This window comes from Odocoileus virginianus, chromosome 26, assembly GCF_023699985.2.
Source record: "Odocoileus virginianus isolate 20LAN1187 ecotype Illinois chromosome 26, Ovbor_1.2, whole genome shotgun sequence".
NCBI classification, from domain to species: Eukaryota; Metazoa; Chordata; class Mammalia; order Artiodactyla; family Cervidae; genus Odocoileus; species Odocoileus virginianus.
The window spans coordinates 20,919,863-20,943,989 of NC_069699.1; the positions used below are offsets into that span (position 1 = coordinate 20,919,863).

Genomic DNA, 24,127 nt, shown 5'->3' on the forward strand with positions numbered 1-24,127 from the left:
TGGTCTGCTCCTTCATTTGTTCATTCACTCACTTATTCATTCATTCATAGTTACAGAACATCTACTATGTGCAGGTGAGTGCTAAAGACTATGGATAAAGGTTAGCGGTCCTGATCCTCAGGAGGCTTGCATTCTAGTTAGGGTGATAGATAATGGATATATAAGCAAAAGTGAAAAATATGCTTAGATGGTGAAAGCATTGTGAGAGAAATGAATATGGTACTATGATAGAGAATAAAAGGAAGAAACTTCTTGTGATAAGATGCTTAGAAGAGATCCTTGAAGGAGATCTGAGCTCTAAGGGATGACAAGGAATCAGTCACAAAATGGAGTAAGGAAGTAGGGTGAAGGAGGATAATTTTTATGGTAAAGAGAAAAATTATCCAAATATCTCATATTATTATAATGGTTACATGGAAGACAAAGACAATCATCAAAGCCCACTGCAAAAAAAAAAAATAGAACATGCATAAATACATAAGTAAGTAAGATGGATGCACCTCATTTTTTAGATGAGGAAATTGAAGCTCAGAGAGATGATGAATTTCTCACCCAGGCTGAGAAACTAAATGGACTAAAGTTAAGGTTATTTAATTAAGCCCACTGGGAGCAGACATGCACCACAGCACTAAAGCTTGCCTTGGTCATCATAACTGGTAGGATTTATATTGTCCAGAGCTCAACACACAAGTTATTCTCCCTGTGTAACACCAAGATGGCCTCAGGTCATCAATTCAACCCAGTGACACAGCCAGAAATGCTAGCTCTGGCTCCAGACTAGGTTAGAGGGTTTCATGGGAGATTTTTCTAGAGGCTTGAAACTTTACATTGCTGATCTATACCATAGTGACAATAATTAATGACACCTAATATTTATTATGGGGCTTCCCTGGTGGCTCAGATGGCAAAGTATCAGCCTGCAAAGCAGGAGACCCAGGTTCAATCCTTGGGTCGGGAAGATCCCCAGAGAAGGGAATGGTAACCCACTCCAGTATTCTTGCCTGGAAAATTCCATGGACAGAGAAGCCTAGTGGGCTACCATCTAAGGGGTCACAACGAGTTGGACACAACTGAGCAATTAACACTTTCACTTTCAGTATTTATTCTGTGTCTACCACATGGACAGGTACTGTATTGAGCACTTGAAAGAACTGTCATTTACTTTCCTTAATATCTTTATGATATTTTTATTTTCATTGTATGCTTATCTGACTCAGTCTCAGAGATAGTACAGCATATTGGAAACTACACTGGACATCTTGTTTTAAGATTGGATTCAGACCTGAGATTGCTATTTAGTAGTTGGGTATCTGAAACATGCCACATTACCTTTCTGAACCTCGGTTTCCTTATAAAATGGGAAAATAAAACTAGTTTCCATTTGCCTCACTCAATAAAGATGGTGTATGTTCTGTGTTAAGTGAAGTGATCAGTATTATTTCCTGTAGATACTGAGTCATCTCTTTGTTTATTTGAGTAAAATATTAATGGTGATTGAGACAGACAACAGCCCAAACTAAACTGAGTAAGCCTATAAATACAGTTTGTCTGCAGGACTCAATGGGCATGGATCTAAGTGATACTAAGTTAACCGAGGTGCTAATGAAGGATAATGGTTGGCTCCTTCCTTCCTCAGAGCAGTTGTTTCAGAGTTATTTGAAATGTTCTCTCCCTCACTTAAAGTCCTAAGAATGTCTGCCCAATAAAACAGAACTCTCTATATCTGCGTCTCTATTCCTTCAAATAGGTTCATTAGTTCCATCTTTCTAGATTTCACATATGTGCATTAGCATACTATATTTGTTTTTCTCTTTCTGACTTAGTTTACTCTGTATTACAGGCTCTGGGCTTGTGGGCACAGCTGGGTAAGGACAGGGTGAGATGAATCGGAGAGTAGCGTTGACACACACACACTACCATGTGTAAAGCAGATAGGAGTGGGGAGCCGCTGTTAGCGCAGGGAGCTCAGCTGGGTGCTCCGTGAGCACGCAGAGGGGTGAGGGGGGGAGGGAGGCTCGGGAGGGAGCAGATACCTGCACTGCTGTACAGTAGAAGCAGACAACGTTGTAAAGAAATTATCCTCCAATTAAAGCTAAGAAAACATAAGTTTTAACTTCAAAAAAGGAGAATTGTTGGGAAGGAAGGCAGAGGGGTGGATCAGGATAGGGGCACATAAGTAGATTTGAGTTTCTGGTAATCATCTAGCTCTTAAGTTGATTATGGGCCTACAGATATTAATTATTTTAATTCAATAATAATAAAAAATTAAAGAACAATGATAAACATCCAAGGGGAAATAAAGGCCCATCATTCTCAGATGTCAATTAGCTGGAAGTTATTTTTTCACTGAAAAATGAACTATCCTCATCTCGTTGATTTATCAAAATTTACTGAATAGTATGCTTGGCATTAGAGCTTCAAAAATGAACAGTAATCAAGTGTGAGTCATAAACAGACTGCTGCAAAAATGTGATAAATGAAACAAGACAGATGCTCACAGAGAAATATAGGAGGAGACCAAGGTAGTAATAAGGGTAACTCTCCATGGATGGGGCTGTGACCAGATGAAACAGCGCACTCAGGAGCGGGTGCTAGAGCTCAGGGAGAGGAAAGACTGAGCTAACATGGCAGAAGTGCTTTATCTGTGAAGCCAACTATGCAGAGGCATACATAAGATATTTGCAGCACACAGCTGATCAGCCAGGTGCGGGAGCTCTCAATTGGCGGACTGTGAACAGCAGTCATAGAGAAGGCAATAAACATCTAAACACTGTTGTGTGCTAATGTATGTAAATATGATATCTGATTTAGTCTTCCCAACAATCCTTATAGTAGGCTCAGTTATACCCATTTCACAAGTTCACCCTGAACAGCTTGGAAGTGATAATGTTAGGATTTGAACCTGACACGTCTTCCTGCAAAGCCTGTATTCATTCCCCTATAATATATTAGCAGATAAGGAAAGAGATGGACCATATGGGATATTCCAGAGACCTTCTCTACCCAGTTATGCTGCCTTTAATATTTAGCATGGCATCATAGGAATGGAGAGGAAACGGCCAAGAGTCTCCAGAGCTACAGTGCATGGAAGACGTGGTGAGAGTATCTCTCCAACCAAGTCCTCAGGAGCAGAGTTCAGGACTGTGATTACAGTAGGAACAGGATCAGGAGAAGCACCTAAGTAGCTGAAAATCTTAAAGCTGCTGATCCCTAAGAATGTGTCAAGCTCCAGGAATTACATGATTCCTGGATATCAGAGCTGGTAAACTTATTTTATTGTTCCTTTCTCTTTTTCTTTCTTTCTTTGTCAGAGTGCAAAAGAGATCAAAACTTATCTTTTTCCTTTTAAAATAAAGATATAATTCACATCACATAAAATTCTTCTTTTAAAGTATACAATTCAGTGGTTTTTGGAAATTTACTTTTTGGGTAATCATCACTACTTTCTAATTCCATAAACTTCTATGACCTCAACAAACAAAACAAAACAAAAAAATATCCTATTAAGAGTCAGTCTCAATTCTCCCATCTGCCCATCTCCTGGAAAAAGCTAATCTATGTTTGGTTTCTAAGAATGTGCTTGCTCTTGACATTTCATAGAAATGGCATCATACAATATATAACCATTTTTTGGTCACTTCTTTCACTTAGCATCATGTTTATAAGACCAACTCATGTATCAGTATTTCATCTCTTTTTTCAGTTCAGTTCAGTCGCTTAGTTGTGTCCGACTCTTTGCGACCCCATGAATTGCAGCACACCAGGCCTCCCTGTCCATCACCAGCTCCCGAAGTTTACTCAAACTCATGCCCATCGAGTCGGTGATGCCATCCAGCCATCTCATCCTCTGTCATCCCCTTCTCCTCCTACCCGCAACCCCTCCCAGCATCAGGGTTTTTTCCAATGAGTCAACTCTTCGCATGAGGTGGCCAAAGTATCGGAGTTTCAGCCTCAGCATCAGTCCTTCCAATGAACACCCAGGACTGATTTCCTTTAGGATGGACTGGTTGGACCTCCTTGAAGTCCAAGGGACTCTCAAGAGTCTTCTCCAACACCACAGTTCAAAAGCATCAATTCTTCAGCGCTCAGCTTTCTTTATAGTCCAACTCTCACATCCATACATGACCACTGGAAAAACCACAGCCTTGACCAGACGGACCTTTGTTGGCAAAGTTATATCTCTGCTTTTTAATATGCTATCTAGGTTGGTCATAACTTTCCTTCTAAGGAGTAAGCGTCTTTTAATTTCATGGCTGCAGTCACCATCTACAGTGACTATGGAGCACCAAAAAATGAAGTCTGTTTGACACTGTTTCTACTGTCTCCCCATCTGTTTCCCATGAGGTGATGGGATCAGATGCCATGATCTTAGTTTTCTGAATATTAAGCTTTAAGCCAACTTTTTCACTCTCCTCTTTCACTTTCATCAAGAGGCTTTTTAGTTCCTCTTCACTCTCAGCCATAAGGGTAGTGTCATCTGCATATCTGAGGTTATTGATATTTCTTCCGGCAATCTTGATTCCAGCTTGTGCTTCATCCAGCCCAGCCTTTCTCATGATGTACTCTGCATATAAGTTAAATAAGTAGGGTGACAATATACAGCCTTGACATACTCCTTTTCCTATTTGGAACCACTCTGTTGTTGCATGTCCAATTCTAACTGTTGCTTCCTGACCTGCATACAGGTTTCTCAAGAGGCAGGTCAGGTGGTCTGGTATTCCCATCTCTTTCGGAATTTTCCACAGTTTATTGTGATCCACACAGTCAAAGGCTTTGGCATAGTCAATAAAGCAGAAATAGATGTTGTTCTGGAACTCTCTTGCTTTTTCGATGATCCAGCGGATATTGGCAATTTGATCTCTGGTTCCTCTGCCTTTTCTAAAACCAGCTTGAACATCTGGAAGTTTGTGGTTCACGTATTGCTGAAGCCTGGCTTGGAGAATTTTGAGCATTGCTTTACTAGTGTGTGAGATGAGTGTAATTGTGCGGTAGTTTGAGCATTCTTTTGGATTGCCTTTCTTAGGGATTGGAATGAAAACTGACCTTTTCCAGTCCTGTGGTCACTGCTGAGTTTTCCATCTCTTTTTTACAGAGTTTGCCATCTCTATTTACAGATTACTAATTAATGTACGTTCAGTTCAGTTCAGTCAGTCATATCTGACTCTTAGAGACCCCATGGACTGTGGCATGACAGGCCTCCCTGTCCATCACCAACTCTTGGAGTTTACTCAAACTCATGTCCATCGAGTTGGTGATGCCATCCAACCGTCTCATCCTCTGCTGTCCCCTTCTCCTCATGCCTTCAATCTTTCCCAGCATCAGGGTCTTTTCAAATGGGTCAGCTCTTTGCATCAGGTGGCCAAAGTACTGGAGTTTCCGCTTCAGCATCAGTGTTTCCAATGAACATCCAGGACTGATCTCCTTTAGGATGGACTGGTTGGATCTCCTTGCAGTCCAAGGGACTCTCAAGAGTCTTCTCAGTATACTAACACATATATATGGAATTTAGAAAGATGGTAATGATAACCCTATATGCAAAACAGAAAAAGAGACTCAGATGTATAGAACAGACTTGTGGACTCTGGGAGAAGGCGAGGGTGGGATGTTTCAAGAGAACAGCATTGAAACATGTATATTATCTAGGGTGAAACAGATCACCAGCCTAGGTTGGGTGCATGAGACAAGTGCTCGGGCCTGGTGCACTGGGAAGACCCAGAGGGATCGGGTGGAGAGGGAGGTGGGAGGGGGGACCGGGATGGGGAATACATGTAAATCCATGGCTAATTCATTTCAATGTATGACAAAAACTACTGTAATGATGTAAAGTTATTAGCCTCCAACTAATAAAAATAAATGGGAAAAAAAAAAAGTCTTCTCGAACACCACAGTTCAAAAGCATCAATTCTTTGACGCTCAGCTTTCTTTATAGTCCAACTCTCACATCCATACATGACCACTGGAAAAACCATAGCCTTGACTAGATGGACCTTTGTGGACAAAGTGATGTCTCTGCTTTTTAATATGCTGTCTAGGTTGGTCATAACTTTCCTTCTAAGGAGTAAGTGTCTTTTGATTTCATCTGCAGTGATTTTGGAGCCCAAAAAAATAAAGTCTGCGACTGTTTCCACTGTTTTGCCATCTTTTTTCCATGAAGTGATGGGACCGGATGCCATGATCGTTGTTTTCTGAATGTTGAGCTTTAAGCCAACTTTTTCACTCTCCTCTTTCACTTTCATCAAAGGTTCTTTAGTTCTTCTTCACTTTCTGCCATAAGGGTGGTGCCATCTGCATATCTGAGGTTATTGATATCCCTCCTGGCAATCCTGATTCCAGCTTGTGCTTCATCCAGCCCAGCCTTTCTCATGATGTACTCTGCATATAAGTTAAATAAGTAGGGTGACAATATACAGCCTTGATGTACTCCTTTTCCTATTTGGAACCAGTCTGTTGTTCCATGTCCAGTTCTAACTGTTGCTTCCTGACCTGCATACAGATTTCTCAAGAGGCAGGTCAGGTGGTCTGGTATTCCCATCTCTTGAAGAATTTTCCACTGTTTATTGTGACCCACACAGTCAAAGGCTTTGGTATAGTCAATAAAGCAGAAATAGATGTTTTTCTGGAACTCTCTTGCTTGTTGGATGATCCAGTGGAGGTTAGCAATTTGATCTCTTGTTCCTCTGCCTTTTCCAAATCCAGCTTGAACATCTGGAAGTTCACAGTTCATATACTGTTCAAGCCTGGCTTGGAGAATTTTGAGCATTACTAGCATGTGTGATGACTGCAACTGTGTGGTAGCTTGAGCATTCTTTGGCATTGCCTTTCTTAGGGATTGGAATGAAAACTGACCTTTTCCAGTCCTGTGGTCACTGCTTTTTCGAAATTTGCTGGCATATTGAGTGCAGCACTTTCACAGCATCATCTTTTAGGATTTGAAATAGCTCAGCTGGAATTTCATCATCTAATGAATAATTATCCATTGTCTGCATAGACCATTGTCTGGATAGATCACACATGATTGACATGTGGATTGTTTCCACTTTTGGTCAAATAATGCTGCTATGAACATTCATATACAAGTTTGCAGTGCTTTCTGATGTATCTAAACAGGGCTCAGTTTCATAGTGAGTATATATAGCAAAACTTTTATATACTGAACAATGCTCTTAGGAGTCCCACAGGAAGGCACTAGGCTTGGAATCAATACATTATGCAAATAAGCCAGTTTGCTAGCCAGCTCTGACTTTGGTTCTGAGCCTGCTGATGTGGCTGGCTTATGTTTGGTGGCTATCATGTATAAAGACAACGTGTCATCAGACACTAGCATCCCCTTCAGGGGGGCCAGATGATCATATTTTAAGAAGTATATGAAGACTAAGGTACTGTGAGGCTAGGGTTCTTTCAGATCCCAGTCTCATGGCCACTCGTGGATGGAATGGTTGATAAAACTGCCCACACCATTTAATTTCTAATTTTTCTCTTTCTTTCAGGTATTATAACCTGAATTAATACAGAATAAATGTTTATACAATGCAAATCTCCTGTTCACGGAAGATTTCATCTCATCTTCTCCGAAAGCCTGAGTGACAGTACCTCTGGATAGATTTTTCTTTTGTTGTTGAATAATAAAGAAATTGGAAATTAGAGGGCTTTCATTCTGTATTCCAACTTAAGTAGTTCTTTATCATAGACAGAACTTCAGAACTGGAGGAGGCCTTAACTCTCTCTATTCAGGGCTCTTCATTTTACAGGTGAGAAAAGAGTCTGAGGCAGTATGATCCACACGGTGTCACACAAGGGGCTGGTAACTGAACTGGACCCAGAACCCAAGTAGGCAGGACCTCACTCACTCTTCTTTCCACTGGAAGGCAGTCATTCCCATATTTACGAAGTTTAGACAAAGTTGGTTATACCTTTTCAAGTTTTTTTTTTTAACTATTCACAACCTTTATAAGCCCGCATACTGTCTACTGTTTCCTTCTTTTCTTCTCTCTCTCTTTTTTTTTGGCGGTAAAGCTGAACTCTAATTCCACTTCCCCCAACCCGCAGACAGACAGGGGTTCCACAAAGACAAGTCAGCCAAGGGAAAGAGCTATTTTGTCTATAATTTATGGCTTTGCCTTTACACAGAGAGCTTTCCCAAACAGATCAGCACATTCAAGATTTTGGCTGGAAGACAGCACCCCAGTTTTCTGGAGTTAAAGCTTAGCACAAATTCTGTCATTCAAACACAGTAGTCAAATCAATTATAATCATTAATGGAAATGAGCTTGTAGGTATTTCATGACCACTACTTTATTACCATTAATCCACATTCTCCCCATGTCTTTGACAATTGAAAGGAACCCCCAGCCAGCAGCTAGAGAAAGCAGAACCTTTTTAATGACAGGAGTAATTCGTTTCCCAGTGAGAGGTGATAACCTGCCTCAATTTGCTTCAGATTTCTCAAGGAAATCTGTTTTCTTGTCCCAATTAACTACTGGCCACTCCTGAGAAGACCCTGTCCATTTAGAGAACCAAGTTTCTATTCCCACTGATAACCCCCTGGTAGAGATATGGGAGTGAAATGCAGATGTGGAGTAGAATATTGTACAGAATTATAAACAGAATGATTTGAAACATTCCCTCTTCCAACCATCTTTTTCTCTTAGTGCTATCATGGTCAGTTTGTATCTACTTACTAATGTAACAGATGAAAATAATCAAAAGGCTGATCTTTCTCCCAGAGTCATGGACCCACTTAGTACTGCATGTCAAATGCTCACAGAGGTCCTGACGATATCACCACTGTGTGATTTAGAGATATGAGACAATGAGGGATAATGAGTTCTGGGAGCAATTTACAGAATACATGCCTCCCCTCTAAAAGCTTTCCAATTCAAAAGTTTTAAATACTCTCACAACCAAAGAAAACTGAGTGTGTGGATTCAAGTAAAATTAGCCATGAGAGCTACCAGTTTGCAAACTCTGGTCTAGAGCTGACGTTTAAAGACTCTGCGAATGGTGACTGCAGCCATGAAATTAAAAGATGCTTACTCTTTGGAAGGAAAGTTATGACCAACCTAGATAGCATATTAAAAAGCAGAGACATTACTTTGTCCACAAAGGTCCATCTAGTCAAGGCTATGGTTTTTCCAGTAGTCATGTCTGGATGTGAGAGTTGGACTATAAAGAAAGCTGAGCGTCAAAGAATTGATGCTTTTGAACTGTGGTGTTAGAGAAGACTCTTGAGAGTCCCTTGGGCTGCAAGGAGATCCAACCAGTCCATCCTAAAGGAGATCAGTCCTGCATATTCATTGGAAGGACTGAAGTTGAAGCGGAAAGTCCAGTACTTTGGCCACCTGATGCGAAGAGCTGACCCATTTGAAAAGACCCTGATGCTGGGAAAGATTGAAGGCATGAGGAGAAGGGGACAGCAGAGGATGAGATGGTTGGATGGCATCACCAACTCGATGGGCATGAGTTTGAGCAGACTCCAGGAGTTGGTGATGGACAGGGAGGCCTGGCGTGCTGTGATTCATGGGGTCGCAAAGAGTCGGACACGACTGAGTGACTGAACTGAACTGAACTGGAGTGTTTCTTAAGAGTCCTATCCTCTCTCCTCCCCTAACCTCACTCTTTCTCATCCAGTGGTGAACCTGGGAAAAATCAATGAAGAATTCCTGGCTCTACATTACCTTCTCCTGCAGCCACATTCAGTGGTCTGATCCTCCACATTATAAGGTTCATAATGGCAGACTTGAGGTGCCGTGGTACAAGTCTACCCAGTTTGCAGTTCAGTCTTAGGAAGCCCACCAATGCTATATACCCAGTTGCTTTCTTATCTACCAGTTGTATGAGTTACAAAGCTGACATCTGATTGCCATCTGCCTGACTGCCTTGGCTTACCTCTCGAAGGGTTTAAAACTCAAGCAATGAACACAGGTATTGTTTATGCAACAGCCTCAAATTCCAACACATAAAGAGAAAATCAATTTTTACAGGACTCTTTTAAGAATAAACTATTCATTATTAGCAGAATAACCTTTTCAACCCATACTGCATTCGTGATTATGGATAAATTCATGCTGGGAGGAAAAAAAAAAACCCAAAACAAAAACAGAAAGACTTTGCCATAAGAAAATAAAATCAACATGACAGAATTCAACCTAGCAGCAATACTTTTGCTCAAGGGTGGAAAAACAAAGAGCAGAAATAAATTTTTTTAACTATAAAATCATAGACTGATAACATTTCAGAATTGGGAGGTTCATACGGATCAATGTTTACAAAGTCACTGAAGCAGGTCACAAAAATGTTAAAATGACTGGGAAATGCCTTTTGCAGGCCACTGAGACCACACACTCCTATCTGTTGCATGAATTCTTTCTGCAGTGTTACTCTGGAGTAGATGTCCAGTCTGGAAATGAGCATCATTGATAAGTAAAGAAAAATCATTTGCTTCATCTTCCTCGTGGTCTTAATTATTTGAAACTTCTTCCTTTTATGGAACACAAATAATATCTCTGTTACATTTATTACCCATTTAGGGACTGCCCTTTGATACCACACAGAGTTTGACAGTTCTTGAAATGTTGGAAAACATTGATTATCCCTTCTTTTCCACCCTCCCTAACTCCTCCGCTTTGGCGTAACATCCTTCAGCTATATCTCCTATCATTTGCTCATTTGTCTTCCTCTAGGCTGACTTTAAATTTTATGTCAGTCTGAAAAAACCCACAGTCCTCCTCAAGTTTTATTTTCACTGGGGCTACTGTAGACTTTAAGAATTTTGGTTTCCTCTCTTGTTTTGGGCTCTCCATTAACTTATAGATGTAATTTGCTTTTTTCTAAAGCACAGAATATTGTTAACTCACCAGTAATCCTACAGTCAATAAGACCTTTAACATACAGCCTGACCCTAAACTTTTACTCTTTCAACTTGACTTTTGGAGCCAAGTACAAACCTTTACAGTTGCCAGTATTAAAATTAATCTTGTTCCATTTGGTTCCCATGATTATCTTTTGAATACCGGTTCTGTCATTTCTTCTATTCCCTCATGGTTCATGTGATCAGAAAATGTACTCAGCATATTATGAGTAACGTCATGTGTCACTGATAAGGAATTTCAATAGGGAAAGGTTGAGGAAAGAGGGCAGAGGGATAGTTTGGGACCTCCCTTCCAGGTTGACATGAATGCCCTAACCAAAATTTTTGGGGGAGACATTTAAACCTGTCCTCCAAATTATCTTCCTGTCTCCTCTCTCCATCTTGCCAGCATACGTAACACAAGAGAGTTTTTTTAAAGGTGACTTTCTGATGCTATTTTGATTAGCGGGAGAAAGGAACATATTTATAAGGGGAAAAAAAAAGGTTAGTACTTATTTCTCATTTGAAAATCTATGCTAGCAAGTGAGAAAAGAAGTTATGAGACAATGTATGTAGTGTAATCTTTTGGTAACAAGGGTATTTATTTACAGGTTTGAAGACAGACACACACAGGGACTTCCCTGGTGGCATAGTGGCTTAGCATCTTTGCTGCCAACGCAGCGGGCCTGGGTTCAATCCCTCGTCAGTGAACTAGATCCCAGATGCCACATCCAAAGATTCCACGTGCTGCAACCAAGAGCCAGCACAGCCAAGTAAATAAATAATCAATAACCATACACACAGAGACATATATATACACGCATACATATGCATACATCTATTACATATATATAGGTATGCCTGGATGTAATTCTGGAAGACAACATAAAAACTTATGCAGCCCTCTCTGAATAATGAGATTATTTTTCTCCTAATATTTCTATGAATAACATGGATTATCACCTACTTTAAAGGTAATTTAAAAAAATCCTATGTTGGTGATAATCATTTTCCTTTCTGTATTTTCTTAGAAGATGCAAAATTTCCCCTGAAGCTGGTGTCAAGATCATTTAGGTACAATTGATAGAACCTGTTTTCTTTGCTTTAAAAAAGAAAAATCAAAATATTTTTCTCTCTACGGTCCAGAGTTGCGGAAACGGGATCAATAGTGTTTCAGGGCCTGCCTCTCAGGAAGTGCTCTCATTTCCCCTTCCACATGTAGTTTTCCTGAATGTGCTGAGGATTTCCATTCCTCTCATACATTAGATAAGTGTTTTCTGCCTGCAATTACCTTTACATTTTTTAACCTCCTGAACTCTTGATTCATTTTTTAATTCCCAGTTCAGTGATCACCTTTACCCCTCTAGTTAGTCACTCACTCTACTTTTTTATTCCTTTCACAGTCCGAACACAGTCTATTTCTTGGCTCTTATTAATAGTATCCACCCTTAGACTGTGAGCTCCTAGGTTTTTGACCTTTGATGTATGTAGGCATTCTCTGGGGAACTTACTAAAATTGAAAATTTCTGAGTTGCACCCCTGGAGGGTTTTGTTCATCGGGACAGGGGTCCAGGAATGAGCATTTATTAAAAACAAAACTCTAGGCAATTCTATTGCTTGTGTCCTACAGGGAGAGAGATGGCTACATCTTTTACATCTTTTGACTATTTCCTCATATCCAGACTGCATCAGTGCTCCCATATCATCTATATTGGTCTTTATAATTGTTTCTTTTGTCTTAAGGATCAAAACGTATTAGTACAAACAGCATTGTGACCATGTGACCAGATGTTTTGCTTAGGCTGTGGGCAAAGGTAGTGGAGGCAGATACAGACTATATCAGAGGAGATGTGGGCTAGGCTTATCAGAGTAGATGTGGAAGAGAAGGCAGTTCTGATTGCACCCTTAGGATCCCACTGTTTCAGGCAGCCAAGCTTTACTTATGTTTCTAAGCAGTTCTACTGCTGAACAGAGAGAAAGGTGAGGGGGAGTTAATATGATAATAGGTGACATGTTTTCCAGTTCAGGAAATTTTCAAAGCAGATGTTGCTAATCTTCACTTAATAACACGTCTTGCACACTGATTATAGAACTGCTAGAAGGCCATGTAAGAAGCCCCCATCGCTCCAAAGGTTCTGCTTACATTTCTTCTCCCATAACCAGTAACCTACTTTCAGTTCTTCAAATGGCTGCATAAAAGAGACAACCACTTTAACCTTTTAGAAATGGATCTTGCTAGAGTAAATCAGAGAGAGCTGATGGAAATGTTAATTAACTTGCTTTCATCTTGGTCAGGTTCTGTATTTAACCTGAAGGCCCTCACAGTCTTTTGGAGGGCTTTCTTAGATTTGATTGTGTATGACAGCCAGAGATTTTCAGTCATGGTTTGGTGAGGTGACATGTTTGGGAGGGCACTATTCCTCCTGCTTCTGGCACAGAAAACAGATGCCAAGAAAGGAAGGTAGGTGAGAGTCACTTATGAATTATTCTGCTATATCTCTTTTCTGGTTCAGGGTTTGTAATAGACAGAATTTTCCTTTTCAAAGTTGGGAACCAACTCTTGGATTCCCCCGTGGGAGAAGGATGAATTGAAACACACACACCCACACCCACACACACCCTCTGCTTATGAGGGAATCATGTCCATATAAAGCCAGTCTGCATGACAAAACATCATTCTCAAACCCCACAGGAAGCTCTGATATTTAGGAACAGAAAATAAAAGTGCTTAATTTTACTTTGCTTCTTATTTATAACACAATTAGTCGCTTAATCCATTTAGCATTAAATCCACTTCAGCACTGGACATTATAAAAAAGAAAACTCAGTATAGTTGAAAACAAACCACATTGATCCTGCAACATTTTATGACTAAAAAACCTCAACATAAACCATTTCTTTCCTTCAGTAGGGGACTAGCTCTGTGGCAAGATATAAGAGGACAGATGTAACTTTAAAAGATGTACATGAGAAAGTGAGGGATTTTTATTTATGTATTTGAAAAATATACAACTTTAATAATGCTGGGCATGTGTTCAGAAGTGGTGGCAGAGGTAGGTCAGAGATCTATGCTTTTTAATATCAACCTCCTCTCAAGTAAGGGTTTTATCACATTAATAGCTAAGTCATACTGATTGTAAAACAGTCGAAATGAGGCAATTAGTATGGCCTGTGACAGCCGTGAAGAATGAAACATGTGAGGTTTTCGGTGCAAGCCAGATGGATATCTTCAATATACTTCTTACTATCTGCTTGTGGTAATAAGTTCAATTAAACTGAATCAGTACAACACAAGTCTCTTTGAATTGCTGGAAAAGAAATTAATTATGTGCTTCACATTTAATGAAGCCAAAGAGTCATATTCTGTTTGCATTTTTTGTTTGTTTGTTTTGTTTATTTTGATTGGTAAGCACTCACTAGGAAATAAACCATTCATTTCATTCTACAGTAGGTTTTTTTTTTCTTCCGTTAAGAGAAAATACTTGGATCAAGCGGGTTAAATATCACTAGTAATAAGGTTTTCTCTATTCTACAATGTCTATGAGAGAAGGAAAAAATAAGATGCATTCTCTGGGTGATTTTGACTATACTACCTGACCATGTACAGGAATTCTGACCTGAGGGCTTTTTTTTTTAAATTTCATTACAGAGATCACTCATGTAAAACTATAAAAAAATGATTACCATTACTCATATTCCCATTTATAGAATTAACAGTCTTTAACATTTTCCCCATAGACCTCTAGCCTTTTTTCCCCTCTAAATATACATTAAGAATTTACCCCCAAGTAAAATTTATCAATACAGCTAAAGTCCTTTAATATAACCTTACTCCAGATCTCCTTCCTCACAAATTAAAATCACAAGTTAGCACTTATGCTGAGCATTGTGTTTTCATGTTTAAACATTTCACAGTACTATTTTTATTACTAATTCTCTATTAAATCATGCTATATTATATAAAATACATTATATGAAATACTACCATATGCATTAATCTTTAATTTGCCTGCATATTTTTGTCAACATAATGTACAAACAACATAATGAACATTTTTGCAAGTCCATCTCAGAATACCTATAATTTCCTCTAGAGTAAATATCTCAAATAGAATTGCTAGGCCAATTTTCCTTGTTCACATCAGTGTCTATCCCAGGTCACATTCCTATTCAAACTATGTGAGTACTATTTTCCTTCTATTCTTACTAACAAATTATTTGGTTAGATGTCTAGTTTTTGCCAATCTTATATGTAAAGCCGTATCACACTGGTACTTTAATTTGCATTTCCCTGATTACTAATATGCTTAGTTGCTCAGTGGTGTCTGACTCTGTGACCCATTGGACTGCAGCCTGCCAGCTCCTCTGTACATGAAATTTTCCAGGCAAGAATGTTGGAGTGGCTTCCCTTCTCCAGGGAATCTTCCCGGCCCAGGGATCAAACCTGTGTCTCCTGAATTACAGGCAGATTCTTTATCTGCTGAGCCATCCGGGAAGCCCTGATTACTAATGAGGCCGACAATTTTTCAAAGTCTTGTTAGTCCACACTATGTGTTTTACATTAAAGGCAAGAATATGAAAGCTGCCTTCAGCATATTAGGGAAGGGCAGGGTTGGCATAGAGAAGCACAATAGTTAAGGAATTATGACTTCCCTCTAGACCAAAAGTGGAAAAATGATGGGCAGGATGGAGTCAGGGTAGACTGCCCTGGCACACAGTCTTAATACATTTAAATCTCAGCATTATAAAAGGAGAAAAGCTCTTTTACAGAGAGGATCAGACAAAGAATGATCATATCCATGATTGATATTGCTAAAGGCACTTTATTTGCTAAATCTATGTGGCCTTCATTAGGGCTCACAAGAATCTCAGGGGAAATAATTATGCTCTGTTTCATCAAAATCTTGGCTTCATGTTTTGGCAGAAAAAGAGTTCTAGGTTACGTCATGGTCAGTGAACACAGGAAGCGTAAGAGGCACAACCATCCACCCTTTCTTTAGGCTTCTGCTATTTGAGTTGTGAAGTCAAAGTGAAAGTCCCTCAGTCACGTCTGACTCTTTGTGACCCCATGGGTATAGTCTATGGAATTCTCCAGGCCAGAATACTGGAGTGGGTAGGGTAGTCTTTCCCTTCTCCAGGGGAGTTTTCCAACCCAGGAATTAAACCCAGGTCTCCTGCATTGCAGGCAGATTCTTTACCAGCTGAGGTACAAGGGAAGCCCAGGAATACTGGAGTGAGTAGCCTATCCCTTCTCCAGTGAGTCTCCCTGACCCAGGAATTGAACTGGGGTCTCCTGCACTGCAGGCAGATTCTTTAGAACCGAGCTATCAGGGAAGCCCCGCTATTTGAGTTAGCTGCTGCAAACTAGACTGGTAGGTCTTCTCAGATCTAATAGGATCTAGTACTGAAATGTTCTGACCACTGTTCTACCAGGGGATCTAATATAATTAGCATTGTGCACTTCTAACAACAAACTTTTCCTTCCTACTCTAAATGCCTTCGGTCAGAATTTGTGCTAATCCTATTAGAAAGACCCTTAATTATTGCCTCTAAATAATTGGTTCCAGTGGAAGACATCTAATTAGGTAGAAATGTATTCTGTTATAAGGGCCCAACATTTAGAGCTTTTGTTATGTTAGTAGCAAAATGTCATTGCTGATTACTGATTTCTGATTGATCCCCAGTCAAATATGGAAAAAGCCTTGAATAATTTTACATAGAAGATGTGGGCTGCTTCAAACTTATTTTCAAAAAAGGTTCCAATTGAAAAGACTACATTATTGTGTCAGTCATGCCATGCATCGAGAGGTTGATATTTTTCAATTTCCTATAGTTAAAAGAGAAGAACAATTTTAAATAATGCACTGTAATAATGTTGTAGAAACTCCTTGGTATTGGGAAGAAAATTCCTTTTTTTCTGCAATCTATATTATTGGATAGCATCTTGTCTTCTAAATATAAACAAACACTTGATGGAATGGACAATGAGCACCAATTCTGGCAATGGGACAAATAATTAAATGTTTAGGAAGCCAAAGAACACTTTTACTTTGCAGGGTTAGGGAATGAGGACACAAAATAATTTCGTATTAGGAGTATATGTGGTCTTAGTTAAATACTACTAAGAACCCTTTCTCACAGTGCACCTGATCTGAGCTCCCTGCTACATATAGCAAATTTCCAGGGATATCTAATTTTACATATGGTAATGTTTCTGTTTCACTGACAACCGAGAGGGGAGGGATAGGGTAGGAGGTTGGAGGGAAGTTCAAGAGGGAGGGGACATATGTATACCTGTGGTCAATTCATGTTGATAAATGGGAGAAATCAACACAATATTGTAAATGAATTATCCTCCAACTAAAAATAAATTTAAGAAAAAAGAACCCCTTTTCTAATAAAGCACAAATTTACTTTTTCTTAAAATACAAGTAATTCTGTGCACTGAATAAAAATTGAAATAAAAGAAATATATTTACATATTAAATTTTTTAAAAATTTAAATGAAATTTATTTGCTAAGAAACATTTTAAAACCCATATGAAATCAGTATAAAATTTGTACAGAGAGCAACTATAAAAATAGAGCTACCATATGACCCTGCAACCCCTCTCCTGGGCATATATCTAGAGAAAAACATGGTCTCAAAAGATGCATGCACCCCAATGTTGACTGCAGCACAGTTTGCAATAGTCAAGGCACGGAATCAATCTCTGTCAACCCACTGACAGAGGACTGGATAAAGAAGATGTGATAAATATATATAATGGAATATTACTCAACCATTAAAAAGAATGAAACAATGCAATTAGCAGCAACGTGGATGGACCTAGAGATTGTCATACTGAGTGAAGTCAGTCAGACACAGAGGAGAAATATCATATGACATCCCTTATATGCAGAATCTCAAAGTAAATGATATAAATGAACTTATTTACAAAACAGACCCACAGACTTAATAAATTTATGGTTGCCAGGGTGGAAGGATGGGGAAGGGACAGTTAAGGAGTTTGGGATCAGTATGTATACACTGCTATATTTAAAATGGATAATCAATAAGGTCCTACCATATAACACAGGGAATTTTATTCAATGTTCAATATTCAGCCTGGATGGGAGAGGAACTTGGAGGAGACCAGACATACATGCTTGTGTAGTGCTGAGTCCCTTGGCTGTCCACCTGAAACCATCACAATATTGTTAATCAGCTATACTCTAACATAAAATAAAAAGTTAAGGAAAAAAAGAGAAGGGATTAGCAAGTTTCTTTTTTTCTGTAAAAACTGAGTAGCACATACTTTAGGCTTAGCTGCTCAAGAGGCAAACCTGAGGATAGCTATACATTACATGGTCTCCCTGCTGGCTCAGATGGTAAAGAATCTGCTGCTGCAATGCAATAGAGGCAGGTTCGATCCCTGGATCAGGAAGATCCCCTGGAGAAGGGAAGGTTAACTCACTCCAGTATTCTTGCCTGGAGAATGCCAGGGACAGAGGAGTCTGGTGGGCTATTACACGGTCTCTGTCTAGACTATTCCACTCTGCTGTTGTACAGACACAACCATCATCAATAATGTAAACAAATGACATGGCTATATCTCACTAAAATCTGATTTATGCACACTTCATAAAAATTTCCACATATCTGAAACTATTATTATTCTTTCGATTTCTTTTCAACCAGCAAAACACATGGAAGCCATTCTTAGCTACTGGGTTACACAAAAATAGATGGCTAGCTGAATTTGGCCCATAGGCCATAGTTTGCCAGTGACTGAAAATTCAGTCTTTTTCAGACTCTGGTGTGTATGAGGATCAAGTGGGGTGTTTATTAAAAATGCACGGTTTTCACATCTCATCCGCAAAGATTTAGATTTGTTAGGTTAGGGGTGGGGCAGTAGGGACATGCATTTCTATTAAGCATTCCACTGACCTTTCACTTAGTTGGTAGCATGTTCAAAGTTCTTTGATGTAGGATAGAGCGTTAGATGGTAAAGAATCTGCCTGCAATGCAGGAGACCTGGTTTCAATCCCTGGTTTGGGAACATCCTCGGTGAAGGGAAAGGCAACCCACTCCAGCAGCTTGCCTGAGAACTCCACAAACAGAGGAGCATGGCGGCTACAATCTATGGAGTCACAAAGAGTTGGACATGACTAAGTGACTAACACTTTCACTTTCTTTCACTTTCAGGGCTCCTCAAAGTATGCTCTGGAACCACCAGCCAGAGAGTTAGTTACTCAAGGTCACTTTGGATGTAGTTCAGCTAGATAACAGCACAGCTTACAGCCCTGCATTTCATTTTGAGCCTGGGAGGTGATCAATAAGATCTAGGGTAGCTATTACCATAGTTATCTTGCTGAACTATATCCAAGACAAAGAGAAGTCACTCTTCTTGAGGATTGCTACTTAAAAATACCTGTCATAGGAAGCCTGTACAATAAAGACACTGCCTCATGCATGTGAGTTAAAAGACATGTCTTTAACTCTGTTCTAGAGATAAAAATGAATTAGTAAGTACAGTACTGTATGGAAATGTAGCCTGCCTTCCATCTAGTTCTTAATGATGTTCACAATCGCTAAAGCACACCTTCCATGAAAGGTCAAATATGACGCTTTCTGTTAAGATTCAGGGGTCTGACTTGAGAACTGTTCTTGCTTAAAATAATACAGCGAATCAAAATTCCAAATAGACGCTAACTAGCTTAAAAAAAAAAAAAAGTCAAATTTAGAAATTCAGATGATGGGATGATAATCAAGAGCCCCCTGGGCACCTGTCAGAATTCTGCAGTTTGGAAGCCCGCTCATGCATAATCTGAATATTTATCCATTTTGTGGTCGTCTGCTAGAGATTTATTTTAAGCCTGCTGTACCTGCTGTAGTGGATCTATTCTCTTCTCCCCCTCTCCCCTGCCGGCTTTACTTACTGTCCCTATGTTTGACAGTATCTTCAGCTTCTCTCAAAAAACCTGGTGTAGGGGGATGGAAGAGAATTGGATCTTAAAAGCATTGCTAATGACAGAAATATTGCAAAAAGGTTAGAGAAGATGTTGTCTAATGACTGACCTTCATAGTGTTTTAATCCCAGACACTGGAGGAGATCAAAACGAATATAAGCACATTTTAAGGTTACAGCATAACTTCTCTGATAAATTAGTCCCTTTGTGGATCTCTAAATTGAATTAAGATACAGCGCTCCATCACATTTCCGGCTATTTTGCTACATTTACATTAAAGGTGTAGGGCTCAAGCATTTTGATGTGCGATTCAAGACCTGGCACAGTTCATGTGGAGTTCAGAACATTTTCTTTGCCTTTATCGTGCTTTATGAGGCAGATTTCTAAATTGTATTTCTCCGTTTATGTTAATGTCCTTCTTGGCGACCTGGCAGTCTGGGTGACCCTCTGCGTGCGCGCGCGCGCGGACACACACACACACACACACACACACACGCGCGCGCGCGCGCGCGCACCTACTTCCCATTAATGTAAATGGTACTCAGAATCAAGCAACAGGAAATAAATATACTCTGAAACATCTGACCTTACCCAAGCCACAGGGTTAACTCCTGTGAGCATATTAACCAAATAAAGCTCATTTTCTTTTTTTCCCCATCTCACCTGGGAGAAAATAAGAATCAGAGGGGACTTCCCTGGTGGTACAGTGGTTGAGGATCCTCCCGCCAATGTGGGGGACATGGCTTAGATCCCTGGTCGGGGAAGATTCCACATGCCTAGGAGCGACTAAATCCACGAGGCACAACTGCTGAGCTCTCCACCCGCACCTCCTGAGCTCCCGTGCCTGGAGCCGGTGCTCCACGGCAAGAGAGGCCACCGCGATGAGACGCCAGTGTGCGGGGAAAGAACAGCCCCCACTCGCTGCAGCGAGAGAAAGCCTGCACTGCCATGAAGACCCCGTACAGCCAAAAATAAATAAACAATACTTAACAAAACAAAACAAACCAAAAAATTAGACAGCCTCTCTGAAGAAAGTGACTACAGTTGAATACCCACTGCCAAGCCCGGAAAGAATTCTGCTTTGAAACAAACGAATTCGCCCACAATCAGGTGGGGAACATACTACTTTGACCGCACACTTTGTGCCTACAGATCTCTGCTCTCCTCCTTCCACAGGCCCCTGAGTTCTTTTGGACCCGTCCTCCCTCCCTCCTTTCCCATCTATTACACGATCTCGGTGCTCATCTGCCTCAGCATAACATGTCTGCAGCACAGGCAGGTCTGTGCTGACCCTGTTACATGTCCCTTTATATCCTTTCCCTTCAAGTCCACTAAACTCTTATGCTTTGGAATGGAAATGGAAAACTGGCATTAATCACACCTTCCAATCTTTGTGTACCACCTTCACAACCTTCTGCACATCCTTTTATAATAATACAAACAATATTTCTTTAGAAATATAAATATATTTTAAAAGGAGTTTTTAAAAAATCATTGCCATTAATGAAAAACTAACATATTCCTAATACATGTGGAAAGATATATATAGTTAGTAAAAGTAAACAAAAAAAAATTAACTCTGAATTGTCTAAAATGATCTTTTATACCATACATGGGGAAATCACTGTTTGACATGTTAACTGGAAGGCAAGAAATGAAGTGTTAAGTTTCTTAACATAGGTAGAAGTTACTATGCAGCAACATTTATATCCACCCAAATAAGGAGGTGATCATAGCGTATCACTGGTGTATCGCTAAGCTTTGCACCACAATTCAGTATAAGCGGAGCAGCAGGGAAGTCTCTGCACGCCTGTGAATGGTTTTACCTGGGGACTGGCGGTACTGCTGGAAGATAAACTCTGATGGGAAAGAGAGGAACTTCTGCCAACTATTTTGAGAGCTGAAGAAGTCAAGGCTTATAGGAAGGATGCTAACTGAACGCAGGGCATAACTTATGTGAAAAAAAAACCCCAGTTTTAACAATATATAGAGCATATATATGGCACCTGTGCTTAGGTAAATATAGACTTATGTCTGACTCTTGGACTTACAGTTTTCTATCTGCACAAACAAGTATGTTTATGATAAACAGGCTTCTCTAAATGGCAGTACTTTTCAAACTTCTAATGATTCCAAAATATGTAATTAGGTAATTTTTAGCTTTCTTCATTAAATTAAAATAGAGGCAAACATTCTTTCTGGGATATTTTTGTGTGCCTTAGGCTATCTTACTTCATAGCTATCAGGGCTTAGCTATGTTATTAATCAATTCTGAACCCTTGGGGCTCCTCCTGGTTCTAGTTCATCCCTAATTTTCCTTTTGTAATTGAGAAAGCTATACATGAGCGAAGATGCTAGCTGAAATTTTGCTATGCCAGTATTATCTAAACTTTTTTTCTTTGCCCTATAAAACAGGGTGAACACACAGTCAATCACATACCCATGCTACTGCTCTGAGTGAATAATTAATAGATTGAAATAGCTGGAGTCAATATAAATACAGATTTCTGTCTGACTCTTGGACTTACAGTTTTCTATCTACATAGATAAGTATGTTTATGATAAAAAGGCTTCCCTAAATGACAGTACTTTTCAAATTTCTAATGATTCCAAAATATGTAATTAGATAATTTTTAGCTTTCTTTGTTAAAATAGAGGCAAATATTCTTTCTGGGATATTTTTCTTTGCCTTAGGTTATCTTATTTCACAGAGGGAGTTACAAATGGGCAAGGGGGAAATAATAAATACACTGTCTATATCTATTATGGAGAAACAAGAAAAATAAGAAGATATCCTGGCACAGTAGAAAGAACCAGAAAGTGCAAAATCAGGATTGCAGGGTTCACATCTGCTATTGGTGACCTTGAGAAACTCGCCAACCTGAGCTTTATCTTCCTCAGTCAGATCATGGCCAAGATCCCTTCAATTCAAAAATTCTTTGACTTGGCAGCCAGATATAAGGTGACAGAAATGCAAATGAAATGTAAATTAAAACCTCATCTTCACAATTCTTACTTGGTACTTTCAGCACATCCCATCAAACTGGTGTTCTGTCATCTACTATAAAGCACCCAGGAGAAGGAATGTGGACAATTTTATTTCCTTAAAAACTGGCAGGGTTGGCTGGGTGACTAAGCAAAGCGCAGAGGTGGCCAAAGCCCTTTATGAGTACAATAATCCATATCCACGCCTCTGAATAACCAAGGCAGCTCTTTAAAAAATCTCCAATGTCATTGTTTAAACAATGTTAGCTAAAAATAGTATTTGAGCCACGGGTTTTTAATTTGTTAGCACGGTATTCCTAGATATGAATTTCAAATCTATAGAGACTTGAAGAAATTTAATTAAAGGACTGAAGATAACATTAGTTAGAATACTATAATAGATACAATGGCAGTGATTCTCAAAATTGTATTGGATGATTCCAAACTAAGATAGCCTTTCTGTCATATTCATGACCGACAGTTCTCTAAGAATTGTTAATCATACCATGTTTGCCTTGATGGATTAATTTAGCAACACAGTGATATCTGTACATATTAATATGAAGGATGCCACTTCAACAGGTTACATTATTTGAAATGGCAACACATATATCAATCTACGTGTTCTCTGGGTTAGTCATTACCTTTCACCACAAGGTTTCCAGTACTGCTCGCAGTTCCAAAATGGTTAGTGGCTATGCAGGTGTAACTTCCAGCATCTGATTTAGTCACATTGATGATTCTGAGGCTTCCATCTTCAGAAATGGTAATTCTGAAATTAAAGCAGATAAACCCCAAATGGTAAGTTTACTCCATATGACCAACTGGAAAGTATTTCTATCATCCTGTCATTTTCAAACTATTAAATCATGGTTACATCACTTGACAGACTCATCTTTATTTATGATATTTACCAACATACAGATAAATATAATTAGGATGTGTGATTTACTTAGTAATTACATTACTTTAATTGCTAATATGGTTTCAACGTTCTGTTGGGATAACTGCTAGAAATACGAGACAGGATGTAACCATTCTCTCTCTTTGGCAGCTATAACCACATTATCCAAAAGTAAAGCTTATTGTAGATTACCATTCATCATTAAACTGCTGAAGAATAAGAAAGAAAAATCCTTGATGGGCCACTTTATGCATTTGCATTGAAAATGTTTTCTTCCTTCTTGAGAGGCTTAAATTAAATGAGTTATTATTAAGCTTATTTCTTCCTGAAATATGTCAGACAATGCATTTTTAATGACATGCAAGAGCTGAACTCAAAAAAATTAAAATATTCCACAACATGGTATGACTTTGGCAGAATAGCAAATGTGGATGGCGCAT

General features: G+C 39.4%; 1 protein-coding gene across 13 annotated transcripts in view; it reads right to left on the bottom strand.

The window, feature by feature from the left end:
* CNTN4 (contactin 4) overlaps nt 1-24,127 on the bottom strand; it is a 971,999-nt gene that overhangs the window by 71,547 nt on the left and 876,325 nt on the right. For all 13 annotated transcript variants that reach the window (XM_070455652.1, XM_070455651.1, XM_070455646.1 and 10 more), the window contains one exon: nt 23,428-23,555. In XM_070455652.1, coding sequence (XP_070311753.1) covers nt 23,428-23,555 — 128 coding nt within the window. The remainder of the gene's footprint in view (nt 1-23,427; nt 23,556-24,127) is intronic.